This window comes from Manis javanica, chromosome 11, assembly GCF_040802235.1.
Source record: "Manis javanica isolate MJ-LG chromosome 11, MJ_LKY, whole genome shotgun sequence".
NCBI lineage: Eukaryota > Metazoa > Chordata > Mammalia > Pholidota > Manidae > Manis > Manis javanica.
In genome coordinates this window covers 70,554,083-70,573,033 of record NC_133166.1, presented here as the reverse complement: position 1 = coordinate 70,573,033, position 18,951 = coordinate 70,554,083, and the positions used below count along the sequence as shown (strand labels likewise).

The 18,951-nt window shown below is 45.3% G+C and overlaps 1 protein-coding gene across 9 annotated transcripts in view; it reads right to left on the bottom strand.

Annotated features, from left to right (window-relative positions):
• Positions 1–908: 908 nt before the first annotated feature.
• The window catches only part of DISP1 (dispatched RND transporter family member 1), a 261,301-nt gene continuing 243,258 nt past the window's right edge, over positions 909–18,951 (bottom strand). For 3 of the 9 annotated variants that reach the window (XR_012122734.1, XR_012122735.1, XR_012122733.1), the window contains exons 5-9: positions 18,045–18,172; positions 17,634–17,731; positions 15,191–15,288; positions 2,829–8,499; positions 909–2,184 (exon numbers count right to left, since the gene is read on the bottom strand). Coding sequence is in view for 1 of the 9 variants with exons in the window: in XM_037008900.2 (XP_036864795.2) it covers positions 4,909–8,499; positions 15,191–15,288; positions 17,634–17,731; positions 18,045–18,172 (3,915 nt within the window). In the remaining 8 variants the exon portion in view is untranslated. The other 6 variants (XR_012122728.1, XR_012122729.1, XR_012122731.1 and 3 more) reach the window with 4 other exon arrangements.

The following is an 18,951-nucleotide window of genomic DNA, read 5'->3' as shown; positions in this document are numbered from 1 at the left end:
TAGGGGGTATGTCGGCCAATCTTGGGAGCAATATTTACGGAGAAGTTTTGGTTTTATATCAGGCATCAGGGATAGGGTAGCCAGATGCTTAAGCAGGCATTCAAGAGGTGAACTTTCAGGGAGGGATGAGGAGGCTCCCATGGCTAAAGGACAGAGAAGGAGACAAACAGGGGAAGACGAACAGAGATCCTGGGACCGGAGGCAGATGGCAAGGAGACAAAGGGCGTCCCCGATGATCCTTGGTGGTCTGCGGAAACTCATATACGAGTCGGAATTTCTTGGGAAGTGTGGGTCGTCATCCAGACTTCCCTAAGAAGGCAGAGTGCCGGAGTCACGAGGTACCTAGCGCTAGGCGTTTTCGGGGGACGGAACAGAAGGAGGAGGGGAGGAAAAGGGAGCGTTCTCATCCACAAAGGAGTCACCTCGTTTATGGCTGTTGGAGGGGGGTGCCTGAGAGTGGGCCGCAGCCGTGAAGGCCTGAGGCGGGGATTTATGACGGTCGGAGGAGGGGCCTGATGGTCTGCCGCAGCCGTGAAGGCCTGAGGCGGGGAGAGTTCCCTCCTCATCCCCGAGCATCAGGGCTTTGCTGGACGATCACGGTCAATGGCACCGTGATAGCTCGGGGAAGAGTGGCCCACTCCGGGGGGAAAACTTACCTAAAGGCCAGAGAGGAGTGGTGAGTGTGATGAGCCAGCGCCGGAAAAAGAGGACGAGGGCAAACTGCTGCTGGTGTAGGGGGGAAGACGGGGCCCAGTTGGGGTGTCCTGTCTCCCGGGTTTCGGCACCAATGAAAGGAAAGGAGCGACACACAGCAGCAATTCACCGGAGAGTTCTGCTTTATTAGGGAAAGGTGCTGGGTTATATAGGAAGGGGCATGAATTGATTGAGGTGTCACTTCTACGGGGCTGGTGGCTGTTGGCTAGGTGCTGGGATTGGGAGGGGGGCAAGAGGTGATTGGGCTTCAGGTGGCGCCGGCGGGAACTGAGGACCCCCCCCCTACCCCCCCGAAGAGAAGCCGGAAGTTTGCCATCTTACTGGTCGGGACCCTTCAAAGGTCATGCCCTAATGACAGCTTAGGGAGCTGACAAACGGTGTTGATCCTTAATGAGGGGTTTGTGTGTGTGCACGCTGTGGTTTCTAAGGCTAATGAGAATTTAAACTTTTTTTTGGTCTCAAAAAGTCCAAATTTAAGGCAGTTAAACACTGGTTAAAAGAAAAGGCACAAGGTTCTACTAATCAACCATGCATATGCTCATTACTTATCTTTTCTCTGTATATTTAATGCAAAGATATGAAACCTCTTAGTGTACAAAATCAAGCATTAACAAAAGTGGCTGTTTTACAAAAACACTGTAGATTCACATAACAACTGGAAATGAACAACCCAAATGCCAACATACATTTTGGAAATGTCCACTATGGTCTCATGGGTATTTGCACATGACAGTTCATTCTGCATTTAAAAAAAAAAAATCCCCCCATGATTTCAACAAATTTCTACTTCCATGGCTCTGAGTCTTATGAAAAAAATCCAATTGAGTCTTTGGTTATTTTTTAACTTAGGCTAAATTTTTTTCTTCTAAAATGACTCTCCTTATTAAAGAGAAAAGGCACAGCTGTTTTCTAAGCCATTGTTTCCTCGTATTTCATTCAGAAACTGTCCTGCCAGTGGAAAGATGGTTTCCATGTGAATTAGGAACATTTCTGAACCTTCTGTAAGACTCATTTGTATGTAAAACTACTCTCCAAATCACCCATTGCAAAAGTTGTGAAGTTTAGATTGATGAAGGTCAGGGCATAGATTATTTCCAAGAAATTTAATATAATAACAGCACAACTTTAAATAATATTGTTTTAGGAGGATGTGCATTTTAGAGCGATTACACATAAGAAACGAATACACACAGATGAAGCTGTGCAGCTTATTTTACACATACGGCTCTTCTCTGTGAAAAGCTTTGTGCTCTTGGCATGTTCCACTTTCCAATCAAGTAGGGATTTAAAAAGTGACTCTAAAGGGAAGAAGCCAGGAACAAATTTGGTAACATGGACTCAAGCCTAAAAGGTATGTTCTGCTGCAGCAATGGAGATCTATGCACATCCTCTCCATAAGTAAACGCCCACCAAGCCAAGGATATTTCATGGGAAAGGGTCCTCTCAGCCTCTCATCTGCTTTGTAGTTCTCTAGAAGACAATAGGTGAAATTTCTTTGTGAAACAGCTAGAAATAGTGACGTTTTGCTGCCCAGGAGAGAGGAATTAAACAAAAACAGAAACAAAAAGCTTTCTAGTCCCAGCTAACAAATTCTTTTAAAAATTCCTGCATTGAAAACATAGTCAATTCAAAGTCTGAAGTCTGTAGAAGTCTGTGTGAAAAGGCCTTCCAGGCAAATTCAAGGTTCTGGCTAACTAGGCAGGCATTGGGCCTCTCCTGGGGGCTTGGAGGCAGGGCGGGAGCCCCTGGGAAAAGACAAAGTCATCTCCTCTCCTAAATTCCTTTCACCCCAGGTTTTATTTCTAAATGAGATGACACTCAGCTCACAGGGGAGCCTCTCTGGTGAGATGTCTATAAGGACGTTTGGTCTCCTTTCGTCCTAAAATTCAATCTGTGTCTGTGCCTAGAAGAAAAAGTGCCTTTGGACCACTGAAATTACACCAGCCAACTTTATGGTTACACATTTCATAAGAAAAACAAAGAATCCTGCGCTGGTCCTGCTGTGAGTCCTATTTTCAAGTGTTCTTCCTCCCCAAACCCCCTCCTCAGGGGTCCAACAGAAGCAAGTGCAGTGGGAGGACACACACCATCCCAAACTGCAGAGTAAAACCCACCTGGCAGCTGCATGGGTGAGACACCCGAGGGGTGGGGTCCCTCTGTAGTAGCCCCACAGTGGGGTCGTCCACTCGAGCCCCATGTTGGGCACCAGATGTAGCACATTTTCTTTGGGTGACATGAGAGAACAAAAAACACAGACAACACAGACAGACAGACAATGGCTGCAGCCACGATGTGGCGCAGCACCTTTATTTTTATACTGCCTTTCTCGGACCTCAGCCAAGTGCTACACTCATCTTTCCCATCTCAGGCCAGAGCACCTTGTTGATTTTCTTAGAAGCTGCCTGGTAAGCAGGGGGTGGGGGTGGGGGCGGTGTTTTCACACATCCTCAAGGTCTCCCTATTTTCAGAGTGAGGCGTCTTGGCTCGTCTTCAAGGATAAGATATGTTTTTGTGGGCAGATAACTTCCAAGGACTGCACCGGTTGTTCTCAAGCTTGTGCTTTCCCATTCTGCCTTCAGACATGTAAGAAGACAAAGGCCGTCCCCTACACCCTCTAAGCTGCAGGAGCCATGTTGCCTTTCCCTATGTGCACCAGCGGAAGGCCTGGCTGTCCACTGTGCAGGGTCTGCTGACCTGGCCTTTCCAGAGGGGAACCTAATAGTTCAGCCAGTGTTTTAAGCTTAAAATCTGGTGGTGGGAAGGACAGCCGAGTGAACTGGGCATGTTAGTGGGAGGACGTGACAGCTGTGTCCACGCATCTTTAGGGATCCCTTGCAGCAGGAAAATGGCAGGACAACAGGGCTGAGCTCCACCCAGGTTGTCCTGTAGTGAGCACCTTGTCCCGGAGGTAACAAAGCAAAAGCTACAAGGCTACCTAACAAAAATGTGGATTGGGGCAGGTGGGCTGGAACTAGGGATCCATAAGCTCTCTTCCGACCCTTGATGGTTTTTTTCAGGCCCTAATATGAAAAATAATATGCAGATCTAATTTGGAAAACTATTCTTCAAAATAACTAATACAACTTTTGGAAAGAACACTGCATTTAGAAGTGTTCTTTCAGAGGACCAAATGGCAGGCAGAGTTCCATAGCGAGGCAGAGTGCAGAGGGACCTTGGCAGGGGTCTGGGGGCTCGGCCGGACGACTCCTATGTGGACAGCTCAGTCACTGCAGACTGATCCGACAAGAGATACAGGTATCACTTAAGTTTCTCCCTGAGACTCAGCGTTTCCAGGTGTTAGCTGCACAATAAAATTCCCGTTCACATCTGGAGACACTGGTTAACACGGGAGAAGGCAGCTGTCTGGACATGTCCCCATCGGGGCAAACACAGAAGCAAAACTTCACAGAACCAGTTCCCTTCCTCTGATACTCTGGGAGTTAAGACTCATCTGATCCTGGTCTACCTTGGACAACATGCAACCGACTCTAAAAAGGGCTGTCACGTCTCTCCACTTCTGCTTTTCCTTCTGTGGCACTAACACAATGGTTGCCTGATGGAAGAGAATGCCTGTGACTCCAGGTGAATAGTTGTAATGACCGAACAACTATACACTGGGGCTAATGTGGAAAAGGACACCAATTTGCATGAGTATCATTGGCTTCAACTCCTCATGCAGACAATGGGATGGACTATTAACATGCATGGCAATTTATATTTTAAATGAGGCCTCACCAAAAATACACATTTTAATGCTGTTTAGTTCCTGGCTTCCATCTGAAGTGGCTCTTTTCAAATTAGTTTATGTTGAGCAATTGAAAGTCTCAGTTATTGACACCACATCCACCAGAATAAGGAAATCAGGAGATGCTACTGCCAGGGGGAACCACAACCTCTGGTAATTCAAACTCTAAATCTTACTGCTGTGTGAGGGGAAAGAGAGACAATTATTTTCCAAGCCAAGTATAAACATAAAAACAGCTGTACCTTCTGAAAATATAAAGCCCAATAACCGGCTAACACTCACTGATAAGTGAGTTTGCTGATTGTTCACATAGAACATAGATATTCCATGATTGTTAAACAAGTGAAACATGCCGGTTCCTGTCTTGGAGTCCCTTTCTAAATGATGGATTCCACCTCTACTTCGAAGGAACGATGGAGGCACTGGTTCTTAATTTAATACTGTATTTATTAAAGTGTTTTTATTAACAAACTGCCACCAGAAAGTTCTGAGTGTGTTACCACTGCAGGCACGCTGGCATCGGTGTCTGGCGTTTGGCAGTCCACAGAATTGCACTTCCCTCTCACGATTCTGCAGCAACTTTGCGGGTTGTCTGGGCAGGACCTGCACCCAGCCTCCCCTAGTAAATGGTTAAATGTAAACCTTGGTTCACCCTGACTTAAATGTTCTGAGTTCACCACCCCGTCGGTCTGTGCCAGGCCAGGCTCAGCTTCCCTCCCCGCCTTACTGTGCTGACTCACGAATCTGCCATCCTTACTCTTGGCCCTGCCACAGACCTCCAAAGTCCCTGCATCTCTATTTTTACAGAGTGCCCTTTGGTTATTCTCAGGATCACAGCATGCTTTTGGTAAAGATCCAGCACTTCTGCTGACAAATGACAACTCTGACACCTTCGGAAGATGCTCCTCTGTGCTCTGAAGATTGTGGATACTGGGCTTACCAGTGTTTTGTTGGACCTGAGAGTGTTGCACTGGCTGGAGGAAGAAACCCCGAGGTGGGGGATTCTCCCTCCCGGGCAGTCTCGCTCTGGCCTGTAGGCAGGGGCAGGGGTGCATATGTGGGATGGGAGGCACGACGGCCTCAGGGACCTGGTATGAGGCTCTCAGGGGTGCCATGCTGTCTGGGACAGGCAGGAAGCTGCCCACAGTAGGAGTGCACTGATGGCACATGCTATCCCCCGGCTGCTGGCAGGAGTGTGGACCGCACGTCAAATGTCTGCAGGCATTTGGGCAGCTTAGTCTCGGATTCACAGGGGAGTGACACCTGGCATGCTGCCCAGCAGGGGGCTGTAGTGAGGTGGAGCCAGCCTTGTCAGTGGGGCCCTTGTAAGCCATGAGTTGAGGCAACCCTGAACGCCTCACCGGGCTGTTAAGCTCAGAGCGCATACGGGTCTCTTCATACGTGTTTGTGTTCTCAGAGGCAGCACAGCTGTGGGATGCCAGTGGCTCCAGTTGGTAAAACTCAGGCTGTATTTCAGACTTTTGGCCTGTGGGATCTAAATGAAAGGCCCTCACAGCACAGGCTTTGCTCTGCCCCTTGTCTCCAGGATGTCGAGATGAGGCAGGTGAGAAGGTGCTGCACTGGAGCCTCTCAGGTAAGGGGATCTGACCACAGGTGCCCTGCGGCCCAAGGCACCGGCACAGGCACTGGAAGAAGAAAGTGGCAAAAGCCCAGCTGACACACATGGTGAGCATCAGGAAGGTGCCCAGCTGGGTGTAGGCCAGCACCGTGGATGGCATCATCATGGCCCCAGCCACAAAGGTGGTCAGAGCAGCCATGGAAATGGCGGAGCCCATACGGCTCAGAGAGAAGATCACCTTCCCCTCGCGGTCAGCGTCTGGGGCCAAGCGGTAGGCGACCCCATAATGGACGGCGAAGTCTACGGATAAACCGACTGCCACTGAGATGGTGACAGACTCCAAAACATTTAGCTCCCAGCCCAGCAGGACGAGAGAAGCAACAGTGACAAATATGGTGCCAGCTATTGACATGATAGCATAGAGGCTTATGGCAATGTTCCATGTTGTGAGCAGCATTACACTAAATGCAACAGCCACAGACAGCCCCATGGCAATGAGGGTGCCATCTGAGAGGCTGTCCTGCAGGTCATAGAACTCCAGGCTGCTGACAAACCAGCCATTGCCAAGGCCATTGGGGGCAGAGCGCAGCTCACTGGAAATCCATGCGTCCACTTCTTTATAAAACTGGTGCATCTTTTCATAAGCCAGTGTGAAGAGGTAGGTGCTTTGGAACTCTAGCACTACTGCCCTGATGGTATCGTTGCCATCAAACCTTGGCCCTGGGGTTCTGCTGTCCAAATGGTAGCCTGTACTCCTTTCCAGCTCCATGATGGCTCTCTTAATGCACAGCTCAAAAACCTCCTGCTTGTAGGGGAAGCTCCAGTGGCTGCAGCATGGGTACAGGGCAGGCTCATCGCAGTCCTGGTTCTCCATCCACTGCTTGAAGGTCTCAATGAAGCAGCTGGTGAAGTCCTGGTCATCAGTCTGGTAGAAGAAGGTTTGATTTCTCAATTTCTGGCAGAAGTGCAAAATCCAGACCTGGGAAGCTGGGCTAGCAATGTTAAAGCTGCTATCTAAGGTCAGCCGCCCCTTACTCTTGGGGTTCAGGGGATTGCCATTGTCCTGCGGGGATATGCCCCAGACCACCGTGATGGGCATGTGCAGCTCCTCCCCATGGTGAGCGCGTTCAAACATGAAGAGCTTTTTGTACTCAGCATCGTACCGTTCAAAGGGGTGAGATGCCCTGAACACCTGGAACTCAGACAGCTCCAAGGAGGGCAGCTTCATCTTTGGATTCACACACACGATGTAGGCCCCGCCTGCGGTCAGGGCAAGGAACCAGAGCAGCCAAAGGTAGCGAAACTTGATGACAACACATGGCAGCACTTTCTCAAAGAAGACTCGAGATGCTTCTGAGATGGCACAAAGCACTTGGTGGCACTTCTGGCAGGCCACGGTCCAGCAGCTTTTGGGGCCATACACCTGCTGCTGGGGCTTTCTGAAGCAACTGAATATATTGAGCAGATATCTCTCGTGCAGGACCACCACCGCTGGAAGCCACGTGACCATCAAAACATAGTTCACCAAGATAGCTGTGCCCGCATAGACCCCAAAGCACCTGATGGCTGTGATGTCACTGACATAGTTTGCATAAAAGGCAGCTGCCGTGGTGAAGCTGGTGACGAACATGGACAGGGCCGCGTGCTGCAAGGAGGTGCGCACTGCCTCCGAGGTTTCACCATGTGGCTGGTCAAACTTGGTGTAGTTCCAAACATCGCACAGGACGAATGCATCATCTGCCCCAATTCCAACCAAAATAATGAGTGCAGTGAGGTTCATAAAAGGAAAAAATTCGAAGTTAAATACTACACGGTAGAGAAAATAGGACACGATCAAGGAACTGACGATTGCAAACGCTGTCATCAGAGTGATGAACATGGACTTGGTGTAGACACACATGACCAGAAGGACGACAGCCATGGCGATGGCGGGATACACAGTGTCCATCAGAAGGTAATCCTGAAACAGACTGTGCTTGATACCAAATTCAATCCCGGTGATGGTGGTCACACCATCAGAGGAGTTCCAGTTTTCGAAATTGTCCATGTAAATGCTGACCATGCTCTCACCTTTCTCAGTGGGTGAGAAGAGCATGCTGTACCGCAGAGCTGGCACCGACCTGGCTGCCCGTGGGCTCATGAAGTCCTTGTCCACCAGGTAATGAAGGATCTGGTACACGGCGTTGTACTTGGTGCACTTGCGCGGCACGCTGGTGCACTTGAGCTGGTCCTTCCGTCGGGCCACCGTGTCCCAGCAGTCTGGCTGCAGACTGCCGTTCTGGTAGTGTCTGGCACAGGCCCGGAGCAGCTTCAGGGTGTGAGAAACATCCCTCTCCACAATTTTCTGACAGGACGACCTGTTATTCAGAATGGCAATGTAGTTCCCCAGCGTCCAGCTGGGGCAGCAGGATGCTGCAGAGGTCCTCTGACAGAGGTCACCAAACTGGGGGTGGGCTCTGATCTGCAGAGACAGATGCAGAAGGACCAGCCTTTAGGTGGCTCACTGACAGGTCCCAGCCAAGGCGGCCTCGAAGTGCGAGGGTCACACAAGTCAAGCAACCGCCCTCTGGGCAACTATAAGTGTGCACAAGGGGTGGGGTTTCCTCACACTCCCTGCCAACACTGCCTTATCAGCACAGAGTCCTTGCTAGGCCACTTTATTCTGAACAAACCACTGTTTAGGGAGGACTACGTGGGCGAAGCAACTTCAACCAATGCTGGTTTGGTTGAAAAAAGGAGACAAAATGAACGTTATTCAGTAAACAAGCCTTTTCAAAGCTACCTTAAAAAGCAATAAAATGGACAGACTGTGAGGCTTATGTGTGTATCCACAGGATTTGTTAAGAGAACAGTCCAATTGATAAATGAAATAATGTGTGGCTTTGCCTAAAATGTCTGCTGAGCAGCATGAAGTTTTTGGTGACAAAGGTGCTATATCTCAAACAACTCAGCTGGAAGCAAATATGATATTCCCTAGAATACTGTCCAGTGACTGACACATGACTCTGATGATATCAGAAGCTCTGGGGTCAAAGAGACATGAAAGACCTGGAATAAAACCATTTCCTGAAAATGAGAACAGAGCAATGTTTCTAAATTAAAGTCGTGTGTGTGTGTGTGTGTGTGTGTGCGATTTTAAATACATACGATTAATAAAATAAACATTAAAGAGGAGTTTCATTCTTTCTTCTACAGCCATAAAGGTTTATTCCAGTTGGCTAAACCCTTTTGGGGAACTTTCTCTTTGTTAAATGGGTCTGCTGCCAGCCAGCACGTACAGCTCAGGGTTTGATGTGTCAGCATCTCCTTTAGGACACTATTCCTGGGGAAGAGTTTTCTTCTTGGGACTTACTGTTATGGAAACTTGAAAACCTGTTCCAATGCCAAATCTGGCATTGCACACAAGTCCAGTGCCCTAAAACTCTACCAATCACACAAGTGCCCCACTGAGGGTGAGATGAAGTGTTCCCTTTCTCCCGAGCCTGCCAGATGCCTCTCTTAAGTGCCAGAGCCAAGGATTACCCACTCCTATCACTTTCCCTCACCTATTTACCAAAGGTTGTTCTGGGAAAGAAACTTTGAAGTCCAAGAAGGGCGTGAACGCTTTTTCTCTAGTAGGATTAAAACCATTCTTTCTTTACCTTTGTTAGAGCGGACTTTATCATCATGCTCTGAAATATGTTTTCAAAGTAGAGATGTTGGCACAAATCCATCTCTTTGTAACTTAGACTTTCCAAGAACCATGGGGCTTATAATGCACTCAGCCCTGCTGTCCAGGTGCTGTAGGGACTAATCTTGTCAGGGGAGGTGTCCAGGAAACAGGATGGGGCCTGTAGGGAACTGCTGACATGGGATGACCTGCACATGAGAATTCATTATAATATTCTACTTTTTCATTGTTTGAAAATTTCCATAATAAAAAGTAGTGTGTGTGTGGTTTTTTTTTTTTTAAGATACTCTATTGGGAGCAAAGAAAAAATTATTCAAGTGTACTGAAGTAATACTTATTTTAACAAAGGCTTAATTTTTAAGCTCATTTCTAAAGAGCAATAATTACTTGACATTTTATAAAACAGGATAGTTGATATTTAATTGTTTCCACATAAAAACATTCACATAGGCTAACTCAGGGAAAACTGAGTTAGGCAATAACAGGAAACCCCGGGATGGCATCTCATTTCCATGGCAGATACCTAGTTTCACACCATGAAGAAATAACGCTCAAGCCCCTGGGGTCAGCCTGGTGAAAGATAATGGGACCCCAACATCTGACAGTTTTTCGAAGGAAGAAAATGAACTGTGTCCATTAGAAATCCTCTAACAGCAAGAAGGAACATATTTAAAGTTGATGAAATAGCCAAATGCCAAAGACAAAGGAAGTAAGGTTGCCAACCAAAACTGGGAAAGAAAGCACAGAGTTCTGTCCTTGAATAACCTCTTCAAGTAATAGCAGGGTTTCCTCATGTGCGTGTTTGGCAAAAGACTAAAAAGTTAGACATGATAAATACAGACCAAATTCTACTTTGACGGCTGCTATCAAAAATCAATCCTAGGAAGCCTCTGGAAAACCAAATCTCAAATTCAAAGGTTGTGTTGGCTGATGGACCACCTTTGGAAACAGTATTCGAGGATCTTACAGGGTGTGATGTAAGGACAGGAGAGATATGGTGACTGGCCCTCCTCACCCTGAGCTGGGTGCCATTGCCCTGAATCTTAAGACATGGAGCTTGAGGAACTGTCTAGGCTTTCAGGGAGCAAGGCCATGGGTTCCCATCTATCTACCTGTTCCAAAGAAAAAAGTATTTATTGAGCATATACACAAGATGAGTAAGTGGTCCTGAGCCTTTGAGTAGCTCACAGTGAGGCAGGGAAGTAAGACAAGAAAGTTGGTAATTATAATCCAACATAAGAAGTAATGCTAAGTGTGGTCCAGCAGACCTGTGGCAGGTGCCAAGGTGGTTAAGCGGGGTGGTACAGTAGTGCCGACCCAGTGGTGTGACAGAGATGCCTACTGTGTCTCAGTGTGGGCCTAAGGAGACTGGCAAGCAGGTGGCTGTATTTCTGCCATATTTTCTGGGAAGCGATTCATAGGAATGATTTCAAAATCTTTTAAGTTTATGAAATTAAGAACAGTTAGTGAGAGCACTTTCTTCTAACTCTCAAGAGGAATACAGTCCTGTTCATTATAGCTGTTCACAAATTGGATGTGTTAGGGAATCATTTTGCTTATGCAGTTATAAGCTGTCTTTGCAACTTAGTAGCAAGGGTGAAGCTGACTTAAAATATGGAGTAAAGGAAGAGAAGAGAAAAAAAGAAGAAACCAGCAGAGTTACAAATGGTCACTCTAACAGTACTGGCTGAGCTAGATACTGGAGGAGGCTGAGGAAAAAACAAAGACTAAGCTCCTAATACCAGGTCAGCTGACTGCTCGTCTCTCTTTTCCCAGGTGACAAAGTGCCTCAGTATTCAGAGTTTAAGGAAGCCTTGGGAGCTAAGAAACAGCAAAGGCTCCACCATCCTCTTTAAAACAAGCAGCAGGAACACATTTCTGGGGTCTTCTCAGCTTCATGGGCTCCAGCTGTCCACAGAAGGTAGCCTGGTAAACAGGGACTTAGGCACTAATTTCCAATCTCCTTCACAAGCCGACTCCTTAGAGCTCAAATTTCTTCAATGTGCAAAGACTAAGAAACAGGGTAAAGGGTTTCTGGTAGAGTCAAGATCAGAGAAACACAGGTTACTAATGAGTGCTGCCAGCCAAGGTGCCCTCAGGATGCCGAAGAGCAGAAGGACAGCATGGAGGCCTGGGGACCAGCTGAGGCTCCCTTGGAAAGAGTCAGACAACAAGCATGTCCATGAGTAGGTAAGCAGAGGCACTAGACATGGGAGCCATGCTCTCTGGAAGCCATGCCTGTGGATTATGAGCCCAAGTGGTTTGAAATTTAAATGGATCTGGAGTCTGAACTCATGTGCTGTGAACACAGGCAGGAGGCAGTGGGAATATCTGGGTTTGCTGAGCTATTACACAGATTACCAGACGTCACCTGGAGTCAACCCACCCTCCACTGGGCTTTCTGCTCTATGTCACTTGGCATGTGTCCCATTCAACCTGATAGGTGTTAATAACTGAGCACTTTAGTGCAACAGCTAGGATCCAAGGGGAAAAGGGAAAGGCTGCCTGGTGGATTCTGGACACAGTTTGCCCAAACCACGACCACAGCAAATTGAAGTCTTCAAAGGGTCTTGAGCCAAGAGACTCCAAAAAGGTACAGTGATAATCTGAAATCTGGCCTGTTAACCAGTGGTTATTATTTAGGCTATCATTGAACAGATTATGAGAAAGCCTTATGATTCTGGGCTCATAGAAGAGTTTGGGACTAAAACACAAAGGTGTTTGCAATTGGTAAAAAGAGTATTTAACTTAACAAGTTAAAATGGTGACTTTGCTCTGTGAGGTAGAGTTTTTAGGCCCCAATTATCTATTCCCGTGTTGGTGTGGATCTGTAACTGGCTTGACTGCATTCACTCAGACACATGCCTTAGGTCTCCTCCTCAGAGTTCCAGAAGAGGACCATGGTGCTTGCTGTGTTCTTGCCAGGAATTACAAACTTGAACCCACAGCTTGAACCCAATTCTTACTATAAATACTCAGACAGGCAGAGCACATCTCTTCCTTTAGAAAGTCTAAATTTTACAAAAGCACCAAGCCAAACTTAAAAGCCCCATACCTAGATTTCATTGCCCTTAACCCCTTGTGGAAATCTTCTGCCTATGAAGCTGTCCTGCTTCCAGCCCATCTGAGGCATGGTTTACAGACCAGCTAAGATCCCAGCCTGCACCTCCAGGCAGCATGCTGCCAAGAAGCCTGTACACATTGCCCTCTGATGAAGGCTGTGGGAACAGCCCTCTCCTGTCTGCCTGCAGGGCAAGTTGGCCTTCTCTAAAAAACCAGTATATTACCCTATTTATGTGAGTTTTGTCCCCAACTGTGAATTCCTTTTTGCTCTGGCTGCCACGGAGGCTAGAGACAAGTTCGCAGCCACCACAAGCAACCATCCAGGACTGTGGGGTACGCATTGCTGTGTGAAATCTCATCCTCAGCTTCCTTATTTTCCTCCCATAGTGTTCCCTTCATGTGATTCAACTTACTCATCGTATCCTTTCTGTAAGCAGCCTGTAGTTGCTGATTTTTATCACCTGGTACCTACATGAAACAATATACAGCTTCCTCTTGTGGAAATTATGGCAGCCAGCCCTGCTTACCGGCTTGGGGGTCTAGAGGTACTCACGGGATAAATCGCTAGCTCTTAAAAAATATACCACTCTTACCACTCTAGGCCTCTGAGGTTCACTTGAGGGAGAGTGGCAAGTATAATAAAACAAGATGAAACGAAATGGGTTATTTATCTTCTTCGCTGTGGAAGCATAAAGTACAGTAGGTAAAGACGCAGGCTCTGGAGTTAGACTTGGCCGGGTTCAAATCCTGCATCTGTCACTTAACCAGTGTACACTTTCCTCACCTATAAAATTGGCAAAATAATATTTTAATTCATAATGCTGCCATGAGGACTAAATGAAATAATCCATGAGAGTATTTACAACACTTCCTGACAAATATCAACACCAGCTATTAGTTAATTGCTTCCAAGTCTTCGGGGGAGGGAAGGTCTAAAAATCACCTGCAAAGGCAGGAAAATGACTATGGAAAGGCACACAAGCTAACCACCTGTTCTCATCAAAAGTGTGAGTACAAAGTAGCCAGACTGGTTACCTTCTCTAAAGTACCTTCTCCCTATTAAAGGTGTTACAAATTGCAAGGCCCCAGGTCGGCTGTGTGGATCTAAAATACCAGGCATGGGGCTTGCCCGCAGCAAGCTCTGTACACATTTGCTCATTGGTAAATTTCTATCCGAGATGGGCTTAACACAGGACAAGGAGAAGTATGTTCATGGCTCCAAATAATGAGCTGAGAGCTGTTTAAGAGAAGAAAATAGGGCAGACAAAAACCAACCACTGTTAGAAGCCCTGGACAGTTTGTAGACAGTTTGTGACTTTGGTCTATTTGGAGTGGACAGAAGAAAGATGGAGCTCGCAGAACATCCTGGAAGCTCAGTGAATGGGAAGCTATTTTCAAAATGTATAAACAGCCTCTCAGAATGAAGAATAAAATCAGGAAATCTGGGATCCATCAACTAGGTGACCTGGGTGAGCCACTTAGTTCTTGCCAGCTGCATACATCAGCATGGCGAGACTGGCGGGGCTGGGTGCCTTCGGAGAGTCCCTTCTACCTGTTCCACCAAACCACCCAGTTGAAGGAACTCATTGATTCCCGGTGACTGCACTGACTTGCTGGGCCAACTTTAGCAGGGCAGAGAGCAGACTCCAACTAGCCAGTCATTTACGTTTTAGAGTCACGCTGAGATGGCACCGAGCCCCTTGTGCCTGGTTACTGCCTTGCATGGGTACCTCAGTGGCATTGGACAGTGGTTCCCACTGGGATAAAGCGCCTCTGAACACAAGAAACCGACAGCTCCTCGGCCTAGCTGCTGACCTCACATTCCTGGTGCTGACATCATCACAGCTCTGCATGCTGAGGAGGTCTTGTCTTCATGCCTCTGGGAGACCCGGTGCAGACAATCGGCTGGTTACACGGACACTTGTTTGTGCCCTTTGATGTCCCCTTCCCCAGCCTGTGCCCTAAATTTCCTTTGAGGTCACCAGCCCAAATGACCCACTGACTGCCAGAGAGGCAGGCATTTCACTCCATAATTAAGATGCTGACAATGCCTCAGGGGGAGATGTAGTGAACAGTGAAACTAGATTAGGAGAGAAGATACAACATAAGAAAAGAAAGAGTCTCAAGTATTATCCTGAAAGAAAAAATGCTGTGAAACAATACAAAAGACTATCATGGACAGAGAACATGAGCAGGAGAGAAAAAGAGTTCTTTATTAAGGAAGATAGTATGTTTTAAAGGTCAGAAAACAGAGACACTTGGATCTGGGACCTACAAGAATGCAGAGCTGGTCTGCTGCTCCTGCCTCGGGGGAAGCCTCGCAAGGCCTTCATCTGATCAGACACCAGGGTGTCAGAGCGAAAGGAGCTTCAAAAATATAACCTTTATGCAAAACACAGTTCAGTTTTACTTTACCTACCCTTAAATTATCTACATTGCACATTGATTTAATGGCAGGCAAATTCCATAATGTCTCCCCTCCAGCTGAAGTGAACACTATCCTGGAATATCGGTCACCTGGTAATATGAAAAAAGAAAAGAAAAAGGTTTATACATTATTTATATTTCATAAGACTCAGCATTCAGAAATAATTCAAATTGGAAAACCACAAGGACGATTCCTTCCCTTTGATAAATCTCAGGAGAAAACATGTAAAAAAAAAAAAAAGGCAGGTTGCAATATTGTCTCAGCTCTGAGCTTCTGTCTACTCACTGTATCTTAAAAACCATAGGAGTTTGGTGACAGACCTTTCTGAGCAGACTATACTTAGGGAGAACAATCCATAAGGACTCACAGTGGGAAATTAACTGAATGCTGCCCCTTCATTTCACAGTGCATCCCCATAACTGCATTTGCAATCAAAGGATGCTGCCCTGGGGCTATCACGGCTAGATTATGAGCATGTTCACTTTGTCAGTTAATTCAAGAGGGAAGAGGCAGGTGATCGATTTAAAAGCACTAAAAACAGTCAGCTGAGTGTGGAATGCTGGGCAGCATCACAGTCAGTCTGGCACATGATCTCTCTGGTACACCAGAGTCCAGAAAAAATATTTTGAAAACCATACTAATACAAAATGTATTTCTGAATAAGGGCCGTAGTATGACACACTGGAAAGAGCTCGGTCTGCAGAGTTAGAACTGGTGTGACCAGGTCCTGTCACTTCCTAGTGGGGTGATCTTAGGCAACTGACAACTTCTCTGAGCCTTGGTTCCACGTCTGTAAAATGGAGACAGCAACACCCTTCTCAAAGAGTCATGAGAGTTAAATGAGAGAATGAGAATTAGGTGCTCAGGAAGCACCATTCCTGTTTCCTCAGTCATTAAAAGAAACAATATGAACCAAGCAAAGCCATGTAGATTGGTTTGCAAAAAAAAAATTAAAAAGCCTAATTGTGCTAAGAGTACCAGCTTGCAAATGCATGAATAAAGCTTTATTACATGAACTTTATTCATGTACTTTTCTTTAGTAAAACTCATCTTCATCAGATGGCTATTGTTTTATGTCAGTTGATTCTTGAAACATTCCATTCTCTTATAGCCAGTCGTAGCTGTACTCAGTGTGGGACCTATCAGACAAATATTTAGGGCTGACTACTGAAATACAAGCAAGACACTATTTTATGAATTTGCTGAAGTTCTTTCTGGTTAATTTATTAACTAACAGATGTTAACTAAGCAATGGGTAGTAATACTTTGAGAGAAATAAACTAGCCAGAACATGCAACTCACCGGAGTTCAACTTTTCTAAAAGTGGAGTGACAGAAAGAGGTTCCCCATGCTTCCTGAGATCAGTGTAAGATTCTTCCTAATGTCCTACTATTTCTCAATTGCTATATAGTGAAACAGTGTTCAAAATAAAGACCCTGATGCTTGGCAAGATCTAGAAACATCAAGATCCAATCAGGTCTTCTAGTGACCTAAGAAGACAGGAAAATACACATTCCAGAGGGACTTCAATGAACAACAAAAAAAGCTGAAGAAAGAGCTTGAGAGTTAGTACTCAGTAGATCAGACACTGTCACTCCTCCTCATCTTCACTCCTCATCAGGAGGGCTGACCATGGCTTACTACACCCTGTGGGCTTCCTACAGCCCACGCCCCTTCCCTAGCAGATGGGCACTAGGCCGATGTGGCTGGAGCAGACTTTGTGCAGTGCATCTGCTGCCAACATTCAGAGACCTGGTGATTCCACATTACATCCTGGATTTCTGATCTCAGGGAAGTTCTTACATTATCTGGGCATCATTTCTTCCAGGCCACACCCTGCTAAAGCCATGTAGCAGCTAATTTTGTTCCCAGGGTAGGTGTTCTTCAGTCTTCCATGCCTTCCACTCCCTAGCGTCACTGATTCATGTGGTCCTGGGCCATTCATGCTTAGGACCTCTGGACCGCATTTGGTTCATCTATCTCTAGCCTTAATGACAAGTCAGGCATGAAGAAGGCTATTAATATGTGCCTTATGAATGTGTCAAAATTAAAAATACTTATTTTTGGTAATACAGTAGATTATTTCAGGGTTCAATCCAAAATATGTACTTGTTCCTTGATGTAGAATATTTTTTAAGTAGTACAGGGAGTTTAAAAAATGACTTGAAACTCTGGGCAAAGTCAAGGACTTTATTAGATTTATATCTTCCTTAAAACTGAATATAACTCAATCATCTATTTTATTAGCTTTTATTATCGGTACAGAAATTCCGATTAGTGGCTGACTGATGTAGAGAAGTAAAATTACACATTAATTAACCTACAATCTCTTTAAATATGACAGCAACAGTGAAGCTGACTAGCTGCATATTCCTGCTTAGATTATAATTCCAGGCTTGGATTCGAGGGGGTCCACTCATATATGACCACTCACTTGGGACGTCGCAGAAAAAGCTGTCTTTGTGGAAGTTCCAGTCAACTTCTCTTTTCTCTCTTTCATAATGATCATCCAACCATTGATCATCTCGATGGCTGAAACGGAACAACATATTTGATCTTCAAAAAAGTAATAGCTATTCCAAGACTGATCAGCATCACAGTATAGTAATCCTCAAAGTCACGACATGTTTCATGCTTGATATCAAGTTGAGAGGATTAATATAAGCAACCAACATTAATTTTCTCACTTTTTCATCCTAATACACAAAATCTTAAAAGATGATGGCAACTTAAACCAATTCAGTGGCAAAGGTTTTGAACCATATATTTAATCTTTTTGCTCAGTCAATGTTTAAAAGTGGAATTCATTAAGCAATGATTTATCTGAAAGTTAGTAAACAATTACCTTTTGGCTTGCTCATCTGCATATTTAAAGGGATAATTTGCCAATGTTGCTTTGTATCCTGTGTTTTTCACCATGTTATTCCATGTGACCAGTCTCTGGCCTATTGCAGTCCCTCTTGGTTCAAAACCCTAAGGCAAAATATTAAATTCCCATTAGTGGGCTTCATTTCAGGCTAAGTAGAATTACAACAGCTTGGGAAACAGTGTCAAGGTGATGTATAGCTTTCAATAGAGAATACAGATGTTCCTTACAGCTACTCCAGAGCTGAACTGCATTAAAACAAGAGGACTTGACATGATAATGATCACCATTTACTGTGACAAAACAGTTTGTTTCTTTGGTATGTTACACAGCTCAGAAAAGAGGAAAAAAACTTACCTGAACCTTCTCTTTCAAATTCCTATCTGAGCATTTAGTAAATACTTATTTTTAGTTATAAAAAATTCCGGTCAAATTAAATTGTGTTATTCATGTTATAGTATTTCACAATAAGCATATTATTGTCCTGGCTCATATTTTCCTGGTTATTCCACTCTAGGGGAATATTTACCTAAAAACAGACTATTTTAGTAATACTGAAATTCCTTTAACTTCTTTGGGGGGAAAGAAGAGACACTTAGTCTTAAAGACTTCATGAAAATATTTTTAAAATATGCACATTCTCTAATTTACTGCTTTTTAGCTTAAAATTAGGGGCCAAGAAACAAAAATTTTGATGGTGAGCAAGTTTCTTGACTTTTTAACACCTGAGAATACAATTAAGACATGTCTTTATTTTTAGGAAAGCAAGCTGTGTACTTGAGAAGGTTTTAAAAGAAATGGGATACTAAATAACAATGTGACATATATTAAAGTAGTTAATTTTTTAAGATGACCTTGGGGTAAAGAAAATCAGTCAACAGACTCA